Raw genomic sequence first — 20883 nt, 5'->3', positions numbered from 1 at the left:
ATGTAAAGTTTATCTTAAATGCTGCCACACTGAAGCCCCTCTGCCCTCCAAGTGTGTCCTTCACACTCTTATTTACACTGATTTCACCCTCTGGCTTGTATTAGTTTTCCAGCCACGTCTCTCTCTTCCCCCGTTCCCTCCTTCACACACCTGCTCCGGCGCAGCGCTAAGTGGATTTGGGACGCCTCCCTCCTTTCTTCCCTGTCTGTCTGCGATGGGTGACCCTGTCTTTTTTTTTTCTTTCTTTTTTTTCCTAGGACATATGTGGGTGTGTTTGCTCTCTTGTGTTTATGTCTTTTCTCTCCTTGTGTCGTTCCCTCCCTCTATCTTAGGCACCTTCCAAATTAATATGTATTAGGGTGTCAAAGCAGAACCTTCCTCAGCTTATTTAACGTATCCACCTTTGGGTGACATTGTTTTCGCTGTTTTACTGAAGGGGATCCATCAAACCGCTCGGGACAAAAACTGTTTTCTTTCCCGTGAAATTGTCTCATGCGCACCTTGCTTGTGCTCTTCAGCTGCGTTGATCCGAGGGAACAGAAACAACTGCACCCAGTTCTCCAACAACTTAGACTGGCTGGTGAGCAAGCTGGAGAGACTGGAGTCTTCTTCAGGTATGCTCATTACCATTCTCATAACACACTGAGCCTCCAGTGAAACGTCACTGCGAGATAACTTGCATTTTCTCCGTCAGAGACATCACAAAGCTTTCCTTTCACAGCAATGCAGCACTCGTCGACAGGGACATGAGTCTTAAAGGATGTAAAAAGATGACACTGCTTGCTCAGAAATTATATAGGCACTTTTTAAGTGTATGATAAAGAATGAAGCAGCAGCAGTGTGTGAACAGTGTTCCCTGTTAATCTATGCGGGCTGGATATCTCTTTGACGAGTGTCCTCTGGTGTGTCTTTCTCTTCTGCGGGTGTTAACTAATTGATGAATTTGCGGCTGTGCAGGCATTCTGGAAGTTCTGCACTGCATTCTAATTGAGAGCCCCGAGGCCCTCAACATCATCCAGAGAGGACACATCAAGTCCATCATATCACTGCTCTACAAGCACGGACGCAACCACAAGGTGAGCAGCGAGTTGTGCCTCTATAGTCGAATGTAAATCTGTGGGTACCATCTCTGCTGTGATGTAAGATAATGACACATCAGGGCTCAAGGAGAATGTGGAATGAGCCCGAGTGGAAAATAAAGATGGTGAAAAGAAACCACACACTGAAACTGCAAATTAGCACAAGGTAATAAAACAGTGAAATATTTTTGTAAACGAATAGTTTGACATTTTGGGAAACGCGCTTACTTACTTTCTCGCTGAGTCAGATGAGATAATCTATACAAAGCGTTCGTCAGTAAGTCAAACATGTAGCTGGAGCCTGCTTTTAATTAGCTTAGCTTAGCATAAAGACTACTGGGGCAGCAGTAGCTCAGACCAAAGGGACTGGGGTTGGAAACCGGTGGGTCGCCGGCTCAAGTCCCTGTTCGGACCAAATATGGGTTTGCCTCCTGAGCACCCCTGAGGTTCCAGTCCATGCATGTATAGGTCCTCTTTGTGCATGTGTGTGTATTTCAGGCCTGTGTTTATTTGACAATAGAGTGAAATAAAATGAATAAAGTATATCTTCCTCTTCTAGCTAGCCTGGCTCTCGCCAAAGGTAACAAAATCTGTACCATCACCTGAGACCAGTAGCTTCCTGGAGTCTCCGCTGGTTGCACATAACTTTATCTACAAAGACTGTAGATAAAGTTGGATGACATGTCTCCACTTACTCCCACTGTACAAAAATGAAGCCAAAATATCCTGGATATGGCTGCTGCCATCTTGCGCTGGTGGCATAATTTGGAGCCAGAGTCTGTGCAGTAGCAATTATGGCGGGATTGAGTTTTCTCCCATACACCTGTGCAACCAATCGTGAGCAGCACCATTGATTGCAAGCACACATATTGACACACAAAGTTGTCAATCATGATGTCAAGCCTCCTTTTTATAGCATCAAATTAGTCATTAAAACCAAGCTTATCAGAAAAACGAACACTTGAACATTAGGAGTTGGAATCTCCAGGCACCTTATGATTTGATTTGATGATAAAACGATTATCAATGCATCCCGATGCATCAAAATTTTCTCACTGTGTGACTACTACACCTTACAGTCCCCTGCCTGTATAGGAATAACAAAATGAGGGGGAGGCGGCATGCTCCACTGTTCTGTTTTCCAGAAGTGGAAAGCAGCCTCTCCGCTCTGTATTAGCTGAGGGAAAAGACAAGACACTGAGCAGACCGGGTGTAGGGGCTTTGGTTAACGTTAACGTCCATCTCAAATGTAATTATTTAGACATTAAATAAAACATGCTTGCAACTGCTGAGTTTTGCGAAGAAGATTTTTGAGTTTCGCTCTCGTGTGTCCACAATGTAGACTGTCTCAGTGCTGCACTGCTCTTGTGGTTGATTTCTGCCTCTTTCATTCCGTCAACATCACATTATTAATAAACATTTAGATAATCAATAGTTAACATTTGTGGATCGATGCTGAATCGTCCACATCCACATCGTGATGCATCTAAGAATTGATCATTTCCCCCACCCCTATTGAACATACATCAGTGTGATAAGAACTGACAGTGGAAATGACAGAAACCATCTTTGGGAAAAATCTCTTTAACGTATACTTCGATATTTTAGTTTGGCCCATGTCCCATCCACTAACATGAAAGGGGTGGGTTGTATGACGTATACTGCAGCTGTCCACCAGGGGGCAATCAAGATGTTTTGGCTTCACTTTTGGGGAGCTGTCAAGTCATCCATCTTTATTATCCAGTCTATGCTCCTTACCAAGAAATAGTCCGGCACATAACCCCTGTTAAATCACAGAATGTCATTTTTAAATTTTGTTTTGTCCACATTAGACAACTGAGATTTAACACATTAACCAGTGAGCTTTAGAGGTGCTGTTAGGTGGATTTTGCTATTTAATTTGGAGAGAGCCAGGTTAGCTGTTTCCCCTTGTTTCCATTAAGCTACGAAGCTAAGCTAACAGGCTGAGCTGGCTCCCATTCATTTTTACCTCAAGGCGTAAAAGTGGTATTAATCTTATTATTTAAATCTCAGCAAGAAAGCAAGTAATTTTTTCCCCCCAAATGTCAAACATTGCTTTTAAAGGTCTAGTGTGTTGGATGTGGTGGCATCTAGTGGTGAGGGTTGCAGATTGCAACAGACTGAAACTACAGGCGTGTAGGAGAACTATGGTGGCTGATGTGAAAACACTATTGGCCCTATCTAGAGCCAGTGTTTGGTTTGTCCATTCTGGGCCACCATAGAAACAACATGACGGACTTCATGGAAGAGGACCTGCTCTGAAAGTAGATGTAAAAAGGCCATTCTATGATATTGAAAACACAATGGTCCTTATTTTCAGGTGATTATAAGCTAATAAAACTTGAAAATTATGTTCTATTTCTGCCAATAGATGCCCCTAAATCCTACACACTGGACCAGTAAGATTTACTGAAATATCAGCAGTGACTCGAATGTTGTCAAAAACTTTTAGTCAAGCAAGAACGCACACGAAAACCACCTAAAGTGCTTGTTTATCTTGCATCCAGCCATCTCCAGTTCTTTTCTCATTAGGCTCACCAAAATGCTTCACTGGATGCACATTCATTTCCATAACAGTTCCCTTTGGGCCTCTTTGTCACCTCTTCTTGTCTGTAGCTGCTAATTCATTGTGCTTACCTTCTACCAGCATACAAACTTCCATCTTTGACAGACGCTTCCTGGGGGTTTGGTTGCAGAGTGTCCCCATCATGAATCAATCAGTTTAACAGTGAAATGAGACCAGGTGCAGGCAGTCAGCTGGCCCGGGTCATAAATCAGCCTGAGTGTATAATTTAGCTCTGGAAGCAGGAGAAAAGGTCCAATGATAAAGCATAGGTGCTCTGGCCCGTCGCCCTTGGCTGAACTTTCCAGCCCATTTAATTCTACAGCTTTGCTAAGCTAACATCAAAGGAATATTATTGGACATGTTTTTGCCCCCAATAAGCATCTCTGAGTAATTATGCAGTGGCTGCATGGAAAGAATCTGTCCCTAGAGCAGCAACCTAGACAGTGAAGGGGACAAAGATGATAAGTAATTTCTGGAAAGTCACAGATTCATATCCAGGGTTTATTCAGGGGAAATAAGGTCAATGTGAAATCAGTTGTGTTGTGCTCTTCCTCTCGATATTGATGCTTATTTTCCTCCCTGCTGCCTCCACTTTCTGTTTTAGATTCTGGATGTGCTCTGCTCGCTGTGTGTGTGTAACGGCGTAGCAGTGCGAACCAATCAGAACCTAATCTGTGATCACTTGCTGCCCAAGAGAGATCTGCTGCTGCAAACCCAGCTGGTCAATGATGTCCAGAGGTTAGACGGCCTTACACTCAGCACGTCTCCTTTCAACATCATGCTTCTTTGATATTTTAGGTTTTTATTTATTAATTTATTTATTTATCTGCATTTCAGAATTGCATTTGCAAATGCAATGACTAGAAATAAGGAGCAAAGGTCTCATTTGCCACCAAGTGATTTAAGTCCTCGTCTGTGGATGGTGTACAGGATTGGGTTGCACTAGTTATTCATGAGTCCATCGCTATGTTTGTGTGTAAAATACTTATGAAGGTCTTTGTAACTACCAACCACCTTTTAAATGATTGGAAAGCACCAATAAATACAATCAAAAACTATCAGTAATACAAACAGGAAGTCACTTCATCATTACAAGCTGATATAACCTCAAAATATAACAGTTTAAAGCGGGTAAGTGATATCTAAAGTATATTGTTTAATATGTACGCCTATTCTTAATATGTCTTTTGTAATTTTGGTACTGTATGACTTTTTTTTATTTGTATGTTATCAAATCAAATTGAAAATATTTCATTATGCTAACCTCACTGAATTGATTTAAGCTAGGTTAGCATCGTATCGCTAGGTCCTTTGACGGCTAAAAGTTTTATAATTTGAGGTTTCATGTCATTTTCATTAAATCATCCCAGTTCTTACATCAATATTGAACAAAATTTTGATCAAGTGTCAGGTCAATATGTTATATTACTTGTTTTACTCTTGAGTCTAAACAGGTCATATATTAGCAAGCTAACATTAGCTTTGTCAGTTGGTGCAGTTAGCTACGCAGCATTAGGTGCGTTTCCATCCACATTTTTTTGCACTTTTTCAATGTGCGCATCAATTTGCATATAAAAATGCCTGAAAATTCAAATGAAATTTTGAAATATCGCTAAAAAGTTCTCACGCTTGGAGGAGGTGGTGCATCGATAAAAGGTTATTGCCAGTAAGTGCAGTGGAAACGGATTCAGTGAATAATGTACTAATGACGTAATATGATTGCATCGATCACTGCAAGCTCTTTTTGTCTTCTCTGGATTGTTTTTAACACGCTTATGTACTCACACAGGGCTGTTACTAGAACTCTTCCAATCTGTAGACCGTGTAATTGAGTGTACGATGTACACATCTAAAACTACATGTTGAGCATGGACCATGAACACCTAACAACATGGTCTGTAAATTGGACTGTGGTGCATGTGTGCTCAACCATGACATCATAGTTTTGGAAAATGAAGTGGCTGAGGTTGTACCTAGCGTTTATATATCCCATTATATCATATTATCCTTAGATATTTTCACTTTGTACAATTAAAGCATTTTGGTGAGAGTGAGATCATTTTAACTCTAGAATTTAATCTCACATATCTCTTTGGATCAGTCTCTTGACACTAGTGAAGTGATCTGCTGCACTCTGCCTTGATATCGTCACTTTTAAGGAACTTCCTGAACAAAATACATTAGAAGCAAATTGAATTAACTTTTCCTGAGGGTGGACTTATTCATTAGTTTTCAGAAAAAATACAAGCTATTACAAATGAAAATGGCACTATCTGAGGCTATCTCCCTGCCTCGGAGGGATAACTAATGATTTCATGTTTCGCTTCATTGCCAGTATGAGACCGAATATCTTCTTGGGGGTGTGCGAGGGCTCGGCTCAGTATAAGAAGTGGTACTACGAGCTGATGATTGACCAGGTGGACCACTTTGTGACCAGCGAGCCCTCCCACCTGAGGGTGGGCTGGGCCAACACTAAAGGCTATGCTCCCTACCCTGGAGGAGGAGAGGGATGGGGAGGCAATGGAGTCGGAGATGACCTCTACTCGTATGGTTTTGATGGACTCCACCTCTGGTCAGGTCAGTAGGGGAAGAAAATACTGTGTTAGTGCGTAACTCGGATGATATCATAATAAGCTAACAATGGGCTACAGCCAGGATGTGTCTAGACAGGATCAGTACCCTGCGGGGATGATCTCCTCGCCCAGAGTGTGTAACTGTGTGTACGCAGTTGTGTGTTTGTGTGTGTGTGAGACAGACGTGATCTGTGCCAGCATCACTCACTGGGTTGTATTTCACATAACTGCGTGTGTGTCCCGAACAGGTCGTATCCCGCGGGCGGTTGCGTCCATGAACCAGCACATCCTGACCTCAGAGGATGTGGTGAGCTGTTGTCTGGACCTGGGAGCTCCCAGCATCTCTTTCAGGATCAACGGACAGCCCGTTCAGGGAATGTTCGAAAATTTCAACACAGACGGCCTCTTCTTTCCTGTCGTCAGCTTCTCCGCAGGGGTCAAGTGAGTGTTTTATTTGTTTCTCATGTGTGTTGTCTGAGATGAACACACATTCTGCCACACGCAGAAGCACAGGCAGGTGAGACGGACAAGCCAAAAGAGAAATATAGAAATATGCCGCTCACCTACGCTCGCACAAACACTGCCCTGCATGAAATCCATCTAATCCACCCACTCAGTCTGGTCCAAATTCATTAATCCTCAAAGACTTGAGATTGGACACAGGTAAAATAGGCTGGCTTCGTATTCTGCTCTGTTGCCATGGCGACCGCAGATAGTGTGATTGACAAGACTTGAAAATGGAATTTCAAGCTCCAGCAGTTTTCCCATGATTCCATGATCGACTCTGACTTTGTAGAGCAATGCAGCACTTTGCATTAACAGCTTTCGCTCTTTGAAGCCCACAGACACTTGACACCAGGAGGCTGGCCTGGTTTTATTTGGTCATGTAAGCCATTAAAAAGAGAATTCAATCCTTGTTACCTAATGAAAATTAATTCTCACAAAGTACCGTACCTGACAGTGTATGAGCAGTGGAAAGGGAATCGAAAGTCACATGTAATTCACCAAGTTTTGTAAAGGAATCAGGGTGACTCCACTATTTCTGTGTGTTACAGCAACATATCATTGTCTTTCAAAGATGCTGGAATATCCTGAGGTAACTTATCTGCTGTGGTGGTGAAGGCTTTGTTTCATCAGTCAACAGCTGTGTTCCCCAGCTCGATATCCTCTTAGTATGACACATTAAGGAGACCTTTCAAAAGGTTTTCTCTTTTCAGCAATGTCTTTGCCTTAGGTCCAATGTTTAGTGTATGTTTACCTGAGTCAATATGTTGAAATCACCCACCTACAGCTTATAGTCTCCTGATGTTATACTCTTTGAAACCTACACCCTCAGATTTGCGGACAAAACAGATGTCTTGACTTCAGGGGCTGAATGGATTTTTACCATTCAAACTGCATTTAGAGCGTAATGTCCATTTCTTTATTTATTCTTTAATTTTTTTTGCAATTTTAACTGAGAAGATAATCCTCACTGATATCGTACAATGTTGGCTCATTTCAAAAGACACATGCTCGAAACTTAATACCGGGCTAGACTTGGCCCTTGGGAACATAGGGATGACCCTCAGCTAAGCTAGCAGCTCTGTGAGGTTGTACTAAGGCACAGAGGTACACTGAGCTAAATGCTAACATCAAAATGCTAACATGCTCACAATGACAATGTTAACATGCTAAAGTTTTTTTTTAAACGCTTTATTTAGTGTTCATTATTCCAATATAATACAATATTTTACAACAACCCATTCTATTGGATTAGATCCCCAAATATAGTGTAACTCAAGTCCACTTTTGTGTAAAAGTGCCCATTTTCAGTTGCAGACTTGCTGTCATTCGTTCCATTGTGTAAACCATTTTGAGTCTCTGCGTCCACTGGGTTATAGTTGGTGGCTTTGCGTCTTTTCAGTTCATTGTTATAATTTTCTTGGCCATTGGTAAGAGTATCCTCAGTATATACCTCCGATCCTTGCTGTATCTCTCTTTAGGTATAACTCCTAACAGAAATATCAGTGAGTCTGTCGGGACATCTACCTCTATGATTTTGTCAATTTCTTTCTTAACGCTTCCCCAGAACCCCAAAAAATGTGCGTGTGAGCCCCAATTTTTCCACAATTTCTCCAACACAATGCCACTGAGGTTTCTTTCATATATGACGAGATAATGAGGGGAGTATTAAGATATCTCAACATGCTGATGTTAAGCAGGTATATTTTTTATTTGTTCACCATCCTAGTTCAGCAAATAAGCATTAGCACAAAGTACATTCAAGACGAGGGCTGGGTATTGGTACTCGATACCTTTAAGGCATCGACCAAAATAACCCAGCACCAAATAGTATCAAAACTTCTCCAGTCACACAACAACTGCATCTAGAACACTGGTTCCCAACTGGTCCAGCCATGGGGTCCAAATTTCTTCATAGTGATTAGTTCAAGGTCCACACTGTTTAATAGATTAAGCATCTTACTTGTGTTTGGCTGTGCAGTTGAGCTAGTTTGCTGTCTCTTTCAAGTAGCTGTTTCCCATTCTACAACAGAAAATGGCACTTCAAAATAAAAGCTCTTTGCCAGAAATTCACTATATTTCAAAATAAAGTGTGTTTTTTAAAAAAACAAGATGTTTGCAAGTCATTTGCAGTACATTAAGAATGGACCCGCAACCCACTGTTGGGCCATGACCCACCAGTTGGGAACCACTGATCTAGAAGACAATGACTATTTGTGTGGTTTTGCTCGCAGCCAATCACCACAAGTTGTCTTCGATTTATTGTGACGTGATTGGCCCACTACCGAAGCCACAACCCATACAGTCTGTAGGGAGGTGAAGTCGAGCGTGGTGTATCTGATGAATTTGGCAACAAGCGTGGTATCATTATCACTTTAAGGGTACTAGTATTGGTATGTGTTTGGTAATACCCAGCCCTAGCACATGCTGATGGTAATGTCATTAGTTTTTCAGGTATTTGGTAATAAACACAAGGTGGGGCAAGTTATCAATGCTTTGACTTGATGACGGCACTAGATGAAGTGTCAGGGAGTCACTAAAGTTTATCACAATTCATCCTGAGGGTACATGAATGTCCGTACCAAATTTCATGGCGATCCATCCTGCAGTTGCTGAGACATTTCAATCAGAGTCAAAGTTCAGCATCTCATATGTAAAGTGCCACCTTCTAACCACTTCTGTGCGGGTTACAACACCTCTGAGCTTGTACTTGAATCTGACCCACTGAACGGGGTGAACATCTCCACGGAATTAAACGTGCCACAAAATGACAGGCACACATCCTCACTCCTCAATAATTGAGGGCTGCAGTCAGAATGGGCCTGGTTGCGTCACCACTACTACTTGAGTAGCTATTTTGGGCGGCCTCCGGAGAGCCTCTTCACAGTGATGGCCTGCGACGTTTCTCTTTTTTTCCTCTGTCTCCGAGCTAAACTTGTCCCTGTTAGAGCAGAGGCTGGAACTGATTGAAGTGGATTTAGAGGAGGAAAAACAGTTACATTTAGCTGCACGGCAGGTTTTCTGTTCACTGGATGCTTCTTTCATTAATAGCTTCCCGATTATCATTTATGATTAGATATATAATTTATATTTACACACACTTTCCCTCCAGTTAATTAGCTTTTTTCCTTCCACAATTTAAGCATGAAAAATAATAGATTTAATAACATTTTATCTCATCAGGGTGCGCTTCCTGTTGGGTGGCCGACATGGTGACTTTAAGTTCCTGCCTCCGTCGAGTTATGCGCCGTGTTACGAAGCTCTGCTGCCGAAAGAGAAGATGAAGGTGGAGCCGGTGAAAGAGTACAAGAGGGATGCGGATGGAGTCCGAGATCTGCTGGGCACCACGCAGTTCATGTCGCAGGCCTCCTTCATCCCCACACCTGTTGAAACTAGCCAGGTACACTAACTAGGCAAACATGTAAATAACCCTCTCATTGTTTAATGTTTCAGTTATTTTCACACTTTGCCTTTTTCTGCAGATTGTTATGCCGCCTCATTTAGAGAAGGTCCGAGACAAGCTGGCGGAGAACATCCACGAACTGTGGGGCATGAATAAAATTGAGCTGGGCTGGTCGTACGGCAAGGTGAGACATATTCCGATTTTACTTCCAAAATCATCACTCTGCATTTTGCCATGTTTCTGGACAAATAAACATCACAGTTACACATTTTCTGAACAGATTTGAGTTAAAGAGCAGCTTTAAATGAATTAGTTGTTGGCAGTATTAGAACTGAGTCATCAAAAGCCTGTACGTCATCTTGCTTTCTCTTTTATAATTTGCGGTTCACACCAAAAAGAGGGTAAGTGGAAAAGAAAATTCTCATTCCCCATGTTCGATGCTTTTCATACCATCCATTTAGATGCTTCATTCCAAGTTTGTTTTCAGGTAGCGGAGTCATTGTGTCTGTGTTTTAGTAGAAGTCATGAATTACAAAGTATTGTCTCACCCAAAGGGCAGAACGGGGTGCTTCGGCAGTTCCTGTGCAGCAATAAACCAAGAGGAGAGCTCGTTTTTTAATTGTCTGCATTTAGTTTTTCCTTGTTTAAAACAAGTTCAATTGATTCTTTAAAGACATAATCCGTCATCCAAATGTAAACCCAGGGGTCGCTTTTATGACGCATTTATAGTTTGACATTTTGGGTAAAATGCTTGTTTGTGTTTGAGCTGAGAGTTATATGAGAAGATCAATAGTACTCTCTTAGCTTATCTTAGCTTACCATAAAGACTTGAAGCAGGGGAAAACAGCTCGCCTGGCTCTGTTCAAATTTAAAAAAACAAAATACTTTGAGTACAAATTAAACAAGCTAGATACAATTAGTAAGCTTAAGAGACTTTTTTTCAGGGGGAGAGAGTCTGGCGAGCTGTTTCTGCCTGCTTTTATTTTTTTATGTTAAGCTAACTGTCTTCCAGATTCTCTTGACAACGTAGTGAATAAGTATATTTCCCAAAATATCCAAATATTCCTTCAAAGTTTGTTAATATTGTAACACAGTACTAGAACGCCTACTATATATTTTTAATATGATCAGTTCAAAAACACAAAGTTCTTTAATTATTAATGTCATTAAACTTGCAATGTATATGGTAAAAAAATTAACAGCTTGTCCTTTTTGTCTCCGTCGATGACTTTTTTGGTTTATTGTACATTAGCTAAAGGATAATGCCCGTTAAGTGACCCGTTTTGCCCTTAAAGGAACAGATGACAACACAAACAACAATATGGAACGCAGCTCTTATGTCTATAATACAAATGTATATCAGATTTATACAGGCCTTCAACCTTCCCAGCACCTCAACAGAACCTTCAATTTAGCATGAGGGTATCTGGAGAGTGTGAAATGAAATAACATCTGAACTGAAGAAGTTTATCTTACTTAAAAGGAAACGCTGGTATTTTTGAACCTGGACCCTGTTTTCTTGTGTTTTTGGGTCTAAGTGACTAATGGGGGCAACAGTTTTTGAAACTGGTCCAGTATTGAGAGAGAATACATAAGGTTATAAGGTTATAAGCCTTTTCAACACTTAATTGCAGACATGGTGGGTGGACAGTTCTAAGGTGGTTGTCGGATGTCCAGCACCAACCAAGAGCTAGAAGAGGCCTTGCAGCAAGGAGCGAAACACACCGCCTCTCTTCACAATGCTGCCCTTAGTATTTTCGGCCTGCTCTGGCTCCATAGGGTTTCCATTGTCATCCTGCTGCAGTGTAATCCCTACAGACAATTGTGCACCATCAATTAACAGCCAATGAAAGTGCTTGTTTTTGCCACTCAGGCTCAGATTGGTATTATAAATGTCTGACAACATTGAGGAAAGGACCCGACAGAAAAATGAAACATTTTTCTTACGTTTTACTGATCCACTTTCCCACATTGTCAAACCCAGCTGAATATTCAGCCATGACATTGAAAATATTTTAGGTAGTACTAACTCTTTTTGTGTTGTTGTTTTTCCTGCAGTGAGTCACCTTGCTTGATAACAAAAAGCACCAACGCAAGATAAAAAAAATATGTTTCATTTCTCCAAAGGGTCCTTCTAATAACAACCTGAGTCTCTCAGAGGAAAAACAAACTTTTAATTTAGTGCATGTAAACTGACAATGCACAATTACCCGTGGGGATTACAATGCAGCCTGTTTCGCCACTGTGGCTGCAGCGGTCTCTCTCAATACTGAACCACTGTCAAAAATAGTTGTCTTTAGTAATCGCATGGACACAAAAACATGGGACAGTAGAGTCCAGCTCGAAAAATACCAAAGTTTCCCTTCAAGTTCAGGGGCACAAATATGTTAAATAGTGAGAACTAGTGGGGGTGCACTGCACAGCACAATACAAGGAAAGAATGTGATATCTAATGACCTTGAACTTTGCATATAAAAGTTATGCTTTCAGCTGCTGCTACTTTCAGTATACTGCTAAAATACAACAAATTGCTTGGTGAATTAAAGAATAAAAGAATTTTTAAACATAAGAAACATGGTTACATTTTAAGGTGCAGTTTTCTACTGAGACGCCCTTTCAACTAACTCAGAAAATCTCTGAATATAAAGTCACAGTCGTTTCAGGATGTGTTTATCGCGCAGGACATCGCGAAAATGATAATGAAACAATATGTTCTGCAGCCCTGAAAGATGGCTATGGTGCAAATAGTATTAGCTGTATTGTAATTATGGATGTGGTTACACAGGAGCTCATTCAGCAGAGCCAATAAGCAAAGAGCCACTCATTATTTAGTTGCATAAAAATACCTTTTTTGTGTTGTTTCGTTCCGCAAATGTAATTCTGTAAAAGGAAGAACTGCCAGAGGAGAGATTTCCCACAGAGTTCTTGTACTATTCACAAAAGAGCTGGCTGGTGTTCATTGGACCCACACACACAGCTGCATATCTGTACGCAGCTCCGCATGTTTTCTTGGTAAACATCCGCCATTGCCATGCCGCCTCCTCTGAGCAGCATTGCCAAAGGGATTATTTGGCCTCGAGAGAGGCATAACACCTCTCTCGCTTGGTATTCCAGTTGCACACCTTTCTATCTCCCCCAAGAAAACATGCTCTCTTCCTCCTTCATAACATGTTCACTAGAGTACACTGTCTTATCACTGCACCCAGTAGCACCCTGTATTTAAACCACATTCTCCTCTCCTTGTTGGTTCACAATGGCACTGACTTACAAGGCTGTGCATTTCATATGCATATATTTAGTAAACTTTCCCACATGGTGCACATACAAATAGAGTGACTGTGGGCCAAAGTTACAGACAACAAAGGGAAGCTGGAATATGATTTCTGCGACTGTTCTTTTTCTCACAGATAAGGGACGATAATAAGCGGCAGCACCCGTGCCTCGTGGATTTCTCCAAGCTGCCAGAAACTGAAAAGAACTACAATCTGCAGATGTCAACAGAAACTCTGAAGTATGTTGAGCTTTAAGGATTGATTTTCTCCACGGTACTTTTGATTTTGAAGAGAAGAAGAAAGCGAGTGTGGGACAGATGACAGCGAGAAACAGACAGATTCATTACAAACAAAAAAATATGAAGATCTGATTCTTTTTTAGTTTGTTTTAGACAGCTGTTTATGAGCATTAACGAGGAGCATCACATACATGAGGGCAAGGATGAGAAGAAAGTATCTGTAAGACAACAATAAATGCACATATGCCTGTGGTCAGGTATGACCCTCGCTTGTAGCTTGTCCTCATACCCAGGTTGTCAAATACGGAAGCTTTGTTATGCCCCTCTGCGTCTCATAGTGACACATAGGGCACACTCAAGTGTATCTATGTGACACGTGGTTGAGGTTGTGAAACAGTTGCAGTTAGGGTCATATTTTGGGTTAAAATTAGTTTGTTTATTAATGTAATGTGACATCATGTGAGTGACAGTGCGCAACAACCATACGTTAATTGTGTAATGTTACGATAAAAAACCATTGACTGTTGGTTTCACATGGGACACCATGTGTGGTCTCCTGGACATAAGTCCAATTATGTTTGACCCATTCACCTCAAAACGAGGACTGTTTCGATATTAATACCACATCAGATGCCCTCAGTGTCAAGTATTGCTGTGGATGGGTTTACACTGGAGTTAGTTGAAAGCCCAGTGTGTGTCAGAAAGATGCTAAAGAGTGTCTTATAAGCCCTTTCCACCGAGCAGTACAGTTCAGGTCAGTTAGGTACGCTTTTTTCCGTTTCCACTGTGAAAAGTTGTGGATGGTACCAATGAAGCTATTCTGTACCGTTCCCATTTTTGGTCCCCCCTCTGTTGGGGTACCTAGCACACAGATCTGTTTGTGGTGGAAACGCTAGGGTCTAGGTACCATGTCTGAAGGGTTACTTTTGGTTCCAAGGGTACCATACCGAAAGTGTTCGGTGGAAACAAACAACAGACTTTTGGCATTAATATCACATGCCAAAGACTGTGACAAAGCGGCGGGATTTGATGCTCTGGGAATGAGACTGGCTGTCACTTGAGGGTTAGGAAATTTCCATTTCCTGCGCCGCTCAACCAAACAAGTCTTGTCGGTCCTTTTTCCACTTGTCAGCACTCTGCACAACACTTGTTTCCGCTCATGAAGGTCCCACTGAGACTTATTACAAGTGCTTTACATAAATGCTCTTTAAATGATACAGGAGAACATTGAGGGTTTGCTGTTATTAATCTTGATCTATGGCGCATCTCGGTGACACCGATGAGTTTCTGAGTGACATGGAACTCATTTTTACTGTCACTTTGTCCTCTCACAAGGTGTGAAGAAAATTTGTCAAAAGCTCTTCACACTCAGTGCGCTCCTCTGGGTATTCTTTGGCCTTTTTCTCCTGACAGATTAGGACATGCACAATTTAACCCATCACTGCTTCATTTGAACACTCCCAGCCCCTCCATCGTAACTGTTAAATCTACATGCACTGTCAATTCAAAATGTCACGCTGTGGATTAAACACCATCTGCAGCTTCATTCGTTCACTCACTTTCTGCTGTTCGTCCTCCACAGGACCCTGCTGGCACTGGGCTGCCGTGTAGTTCAGGTCAATCCAAATGCTGAGGGCTCCCTCAAAAAGATTAAACTCCCTAAGAAGTAAGTGTGCATGCTCGCATTTACAAGTCCATCAGAACACACGTCGTATGTAAAGGTATAATGTTTAACACTCCCACATTAAAATGTCTAAAAACAACTACACATATGTGATAAATTTTGTTAGCTGTACTTACATTATCCCAAATGTTTGCAACAGTGTTCATACCCAGAGAAATCTGTAACTTTATTTAAGGTAGCAGCCTTTCATTGGTCGCCTGTCAATGGCGTCATGTCCTCTTTACCCCCTTTAGTTGCTTTAACTTCTGGAGAAACAGGAAACACCTGATGATCATTGTAAATCACAGTGTCACAGAATTAATAAAGCATTTTTCTGCCACACAGCAATTTTTTTTTTTTTTTACAAATTTAATGCCCTTCAGTGACAGTAATCTAGTATAGAGCTAATTTATTGATATGATATTTCAGTATTGGTCCAGCTTATTAGCCACTATGAGCGACTCATGCCAGCCATCAAGCTAACGTTACAACATCGTTCAACACACTCATGAATTTAATTATTAGAATGTCGATCATGATGATGAGGACTATAGGGATAACAGCACTGGACTACCCCATGACTGAACTTGACACATAACCTTAGCTACAGTAGCTGTATGGGTAGTCGACTCATCTAATGCCAGTGATAAGTTAGCAAGTTAGCGTTACATTAGCTAACAAATACTTGCGGCTATTTCATTAGAATTAAATGACATAACGTAATGAAATGTGAATAAGACTGTTATACATTACCTCGTCCATGAACAAAATTTTTGCTTGAGTCGTAATTTATCAAAAGAAACTTCTGTTAAACTGTTGTCAGGAACTGCAAACAAGGTCCATCAGTTTTTGATCCATGGACGTTTTATATTTCTAAAAAACTTTCCTTGATTGAGAAAAGCAATTTAAAAATCTGTGACGTTATCACAATGTTAAGTTTATAAGCTGTGTGGGGCCGGTGGGAGAAACACTACTGCGCACATTCAGTGGGCTACATACCACGGAAGTAAACCTGGAAGCAAGAAACTTTTTTGGCATATGCGCTAAGCAAGCAATTCTCATTCAATTGAATAGGTACCATGTTGGGGTCTGGTATCCAGATCTAATAATACTAACATGGTAGTTGCTGTTTGTGATGGGGCCAATAATTGAAAAGAGATAGTAGTTGGTGAGGATGAATTTTACTTTAATCATCATTTGATGAAGGTGAATGGTAAATCAGAAGGTGTGTAAACCTAGAAAAAAAATATTCAGTGTTAATATTGTATGTGCTGCCATGAAGATTTATATCTGGCTATACATGTGGGTAACCCGTTCCTGGTGGATTTACGCTTTATTACTTTCATAACTTTTTTCATCATCTTTTTTCCTCCAGCTACATGATGTCCAATGGTTATAAGCCGTCTCCTCTGGACCTGTCTGACATCAAACTGACTCCAGGTCAGGAGCTGCTGGTGGACAAACTGGCAGAGAATGCTCACAACGTGTGGGCCAAGGACCGCATCAAACAGGGATGGACCTATGGCATTCAGCAGGTACACTGCATGGATTCATACACAGTATGCTGTGACCAAAACAAGCTATTATTTTAATGAAAAAAAGTAAAGAAAAGGAGGCATGTTTGTCTTCTCTCCTCTGTGTCCAGCTTTGCTTCTGTATTTTTTATGTGCTCAGTTTCTCCTTCATGCTTCATTAATCTACCTCCCATACAGTCTCTACCTTACCTGTGCACAGACGCTTTGTTAGTCTGACATTTCCCAGCTATATGTCATCATTCAATACACAGCAAGATGTTCTGCAGTAAAGAGCAACAAGACACAGAACATATTGTGCAGAACACACTCGATACAGCACGCCTCTTCTCATCTGATGAGCGAAAACTGAACACACCGACTGCTAGCTCTTGTTAATCGGGTTTTGGTGTATTTTGGTAGCGTGCCATGAAATTGGATAAAACACACTCTCCTGAAATCATTCATTTCCCACTGCTATTTTCTGCCATGATGTGATGTGTCATCCCAGTGGAAAGTATTTATTTCAGTACAATATGAAATTAGTCTTGTTTCTGTGGTCACAGGGTGGCTGGTTTTAGTAAAAAAAAAAAAGCTTTTCATTTAAAAACCATAATTTACAACATTTATTGAGAAATTATTTGATGCATTTTGTAAAATATTACTAGGTGTAATAATTCTTCCCACATTAAATAAATGAATGCTTATTCATTTTGCCCTGTTTTGCTAATACTGTGGAAAAAGTGGCTTTCTGTTTGAATGCTGGCCCCTGGACTTGAGTAAGAGTCTGGATAGAGAGAAGTGAAGAGGTGTGAAGAGTTTCCATCAATTCAGAATAAGCAGCAAATGTTCAGCTTAAAAGAAACTTAATGTTAAAGGTAAATGGCCATTTTTCCAATTTGTTTGCAAATTAAACAAGCAGCCAAGGTTACACCTACGTGTTTGCTTGCACAGTTACAAACCTCGGCATCTATCTTGAAAGCAGATGTTTACTCTGATTTTATTCATGAAGCAGCTTTTAAAACAACGTTGCAAAGTGCTTCACAGGATATAGATGCAGAAAAGTAAGACATATGGCATAAACACAAAGGACATACAAATATAGATAACACAAATTAATTACAGCACCTATACAGGGTAGGCAAGTTGGTAGAGATGGTTTCTAAGAATTTTTTTTAAGCAGCATACAGATTCAGCAGATCTGACAGAGCGGGGGAGACAGCACCACAGGGGCAGAATCCTAACAGCAAAGCGCAATCGCCCTTGGATTTGTGAAAGGAGTTGGGTATAAATAAGAGACCTTGGTTGGATGATCTCAGTGGCCCAAAGGTGGTATAGGGACGTAAGTAAAGTGGCCGTTTAAACATACAACAGTTCCCAGGCCACCTAGTTTGTGAAGTGTCTCAGTTTTGACTCATGTTTCTGCTCCTTTTCTGGAGATCCACAGTACTCACATGAGGCAGGGAAAAAGTTTACGAGGTTTATTGAGGATCCAAAGAACTGAAAAACAAAAAGACTCAATGTCCTATTTCTATATATCCTCATCATATTCCGGTCATTATACTTAAAAAAAATAAAATGTATACAATCCAAATCAAGAAAAACTTCACCTCGTCTTTCAGGCAAGATCTCCTTTTGTCGTGCGCACTAAACTGCCTTATGGCACCACACGTGGCATAAAAACTTGTGCCTGTATTCTAACACATGAATGAATCCGCTTTTATGTCTGGAACCTCCCGTCTACAATGGGCTTCAGACGCGGCCTCGTTGGAGACTTCGCAGAGATTCCAGTGTTACTCTCTTATCCTGAAGTCTCCTTAAGGAATCTAATCCTGTTTTGATTCAGCGGTGGGAACCTCTTGCGACCGCATGCCTTTGCTGACGTCGACCCCAGCAGGATTCCTGGACCTTCCGCATGGACCACTAGACTAGGGAGGTCCCACACTAACACATAAGTGAAGTAAATATAAACATGACTTTAGTATAGTCCAATACCTTACACTATTCAAAATATACAGAAACTGATCATCAGAACCTATATGGTATGTCATATCAACACAGAAATTTTTACTCAGTATACATACATGCTCAAGTCACTCTTACAGTAAGAGTTCGGAGATATATGAAGGGGGAAGACCATGCAGAGCCAGTATCCTGAAGTCTATTTTGTACTTTACAGGGAGCCAATGAAGGGATTGGTGTGATGTGAAATCTACAGATGGATTTAGTTAACAGCCTGGCTGCGTGACTGAGACAAGAGAAAAGAGCATTGCAAGAGTCTTGGTGTGAAAAGATGAGGGTGTGGATTTTTACTTCTAGATCTCTTGTTAATAACGTTGATTTAATCTGGTGATGTTGCAGAGTTGGAAGAAGCATGTTGGTACAAGGGTCAAAGTTCCGATTCTGGTTAAAGATTGCAGGGGTTTGACATTGGTGGCCAGGGGGCGGATGCAGGATTTCATGTCAGATACAAAGTTAACAGCACCAGTAACAGTTTGTGGCTCAGAGGTCGTAGCTGATAACATGAAAGCGGCTAGCTGACCAGCACTCCCAAGATTTTGAGTTAAGCCCTTTAGTGATATCAGGAAAGGCTGTTATGCCAGACCAAACAAAACAGCCTGTGATCTGTATAACCAGCACAAGATTTCAAATTAAGCTCCACAAATCTGCTTAAGTAGTTTTAATGCGATACTTCCGCGGTTGCGCCTTGACCCCCAGTGGGAGAACTGCAATGGGGAATGACACAGGAAAGATAGAGGATGTGATGGGCAGCAGCAGCAGCAAGCACAATGGCAATAATGGACAATTAACTTCTTAATTACAGGGACTGACAGCACAGTTGTAACAAACAGTGGAGAGCTGGCCCACAGTTGAATTGATGAGATAGCTGGAATAGTTGGGAGTGTTTTTTCCTGCATGAAATTGCCTCTGACTGCCTTTCCTCTCTGCAGGATCTGAAGAGTAAGCGCAACCCTCGCCTGGTTCCCTATGTTCTGCTGGATGAGCGCACCAAGAAGTCGAACAGGGACAGCCTGCGGGAGGCCATCCGCACTCTGATTGGCTACGGATACAACATCGAGCCTTCGGATCAGGAAGGTGGTGAGTCTGACTCGTGGACGTACGCCTATCTAAACTCACAGGCGTTCAAATTATACAGTACGTGATAAAAAGCTCGTTACAGAGAATGGAGGGAAAATGTTATGTCCTGACAAGTGTGACTTAATTTTCCAGTCTAGATAAAGGATCCTGCCTCCCACTCCCTTTCAGTCCACACTGAAAGAAAATAGGGGTGTGAAATGATTGCCTATAATCTCACCCAATGTTAGGCTGTCGCAATTAATGGTACCATTATCAATTTCCATATTTGTTTGAGGGGCTTTTGATGGATTTTGAAGCAGCAATCCACAGCCTGACACTGTGGCTGTCCTCCCTTACACCCGGCAGGACAAGTGGTTGAGCGGCTCAGCATCGACAAGATCCGCTTCTTTAGAGTGGAGAGGACCTACGCAGTGAAGACCGGGAAGTGGTACTTTGAATTTGAGGCTGTGACGGGAGGAGACATGAGAGTGGGCTGGGCCAGACCTGGATGTAAGCCAGATGTGGAACTTGGCACGGATGAGCTCGCTTTCGTCTTCGATGGATACAGGGTAAACTGTCAACCCAAATAATCCTTTGTATTAATAGTCAATTTCATAACTAATTTCAGGAAAGACTAAAATTGAGAATTAATGACTTGAGATGGGCATTTATTTGTAATATATATTCTATAGTCTGCTCCTGAGTGTTTTCCCTTATGTTTGTACACATGCTGTACACAGGGTCACTGTCTGAACATGGGCAGCCGTTTGTTCGGGCGGTGCTGGCATGCTGGTGACGTGGTGGGCTGTATGATCAACATGGAGGACAAGTCCATGATCTTCACCCTCAACGGAGAGATCCTCATCACCACCAAGGGCTCTGAACTCTGCTTCACTGACTTTGAAACTGAGGACGGTGAGAACGTTTTACATGTGATGTGTGTGTAGCAGAGCCAGTCATTTAAGGTCGGGGCA

At 41.5% G+C, this 20883-nt stretch overlaps 1 protein-coding gene across 1 annotated transcript in view; it reads left to right on the top strand.

The window, feature by feature from the left end:
- Positions 1-20883, top strand: part of LOC126400896 (ryanodine receptor 3-like) — a 158647-nt gene that overhangs the window by 56004 nt on the left and 81760 nt on the right. The window contains exons 17-29 of the mRNA XM_050061888.1: positions 519-614; positions 958-1076; positions 4271-4404; positions 6002-6243; positions 6488-6680; positions 9927-10143; positions 10226-10330; positions 13554-13657; positions 15240-15323; positions 16696-16855; positions 19783-19930; positions 20276-20478; positions 20650-20824. Of these exons, the coding sequence (XP_049917845.1) occupies positions 519-614; positions 958-1076; positions 4271-4404; positions 6002-6243; positions 6488-6680; positions 9927-10143; positions 10226-10330; positions 13554-13657; positions 15240-15323; positions 16696-16855; positions 19783-19930; positions 20276-20478; positions 20650-20824 (1980 nt within the window). The remainder of the gene's footprint in view (positions 1-518; positions 615-957; positions 1077-4270; positions 4405-6001; positions 6244-6487; positions 6681-9926; positions 10144-10225; positions 10331-13553; positions 13658-15239; positions 15324-16695; positions 16856-19782; positions 19931-20275; positions 20479-20649; positions 20825-20883) is intronic.

This window comes from Epinephelus moara, chromosome 14, assembly GCF_006386435.1.
Source record: "Epinephelus moara isolate mb chromosome 14, YSFRI_EMoa_1.0, whole genome shotgun sequence".
In the NCBI taxonomy this organism is placed as follows: Eukaryota; Metazoa; Chordata; class Actinopteri; order Perciformes; family Serranidae; genus Epinephelus; species Epinephelus moara.
Note: the sequence above shows the minus strand (reverse complement) of the source record. Positions and strands in the feature narration are given on the sequence as shown.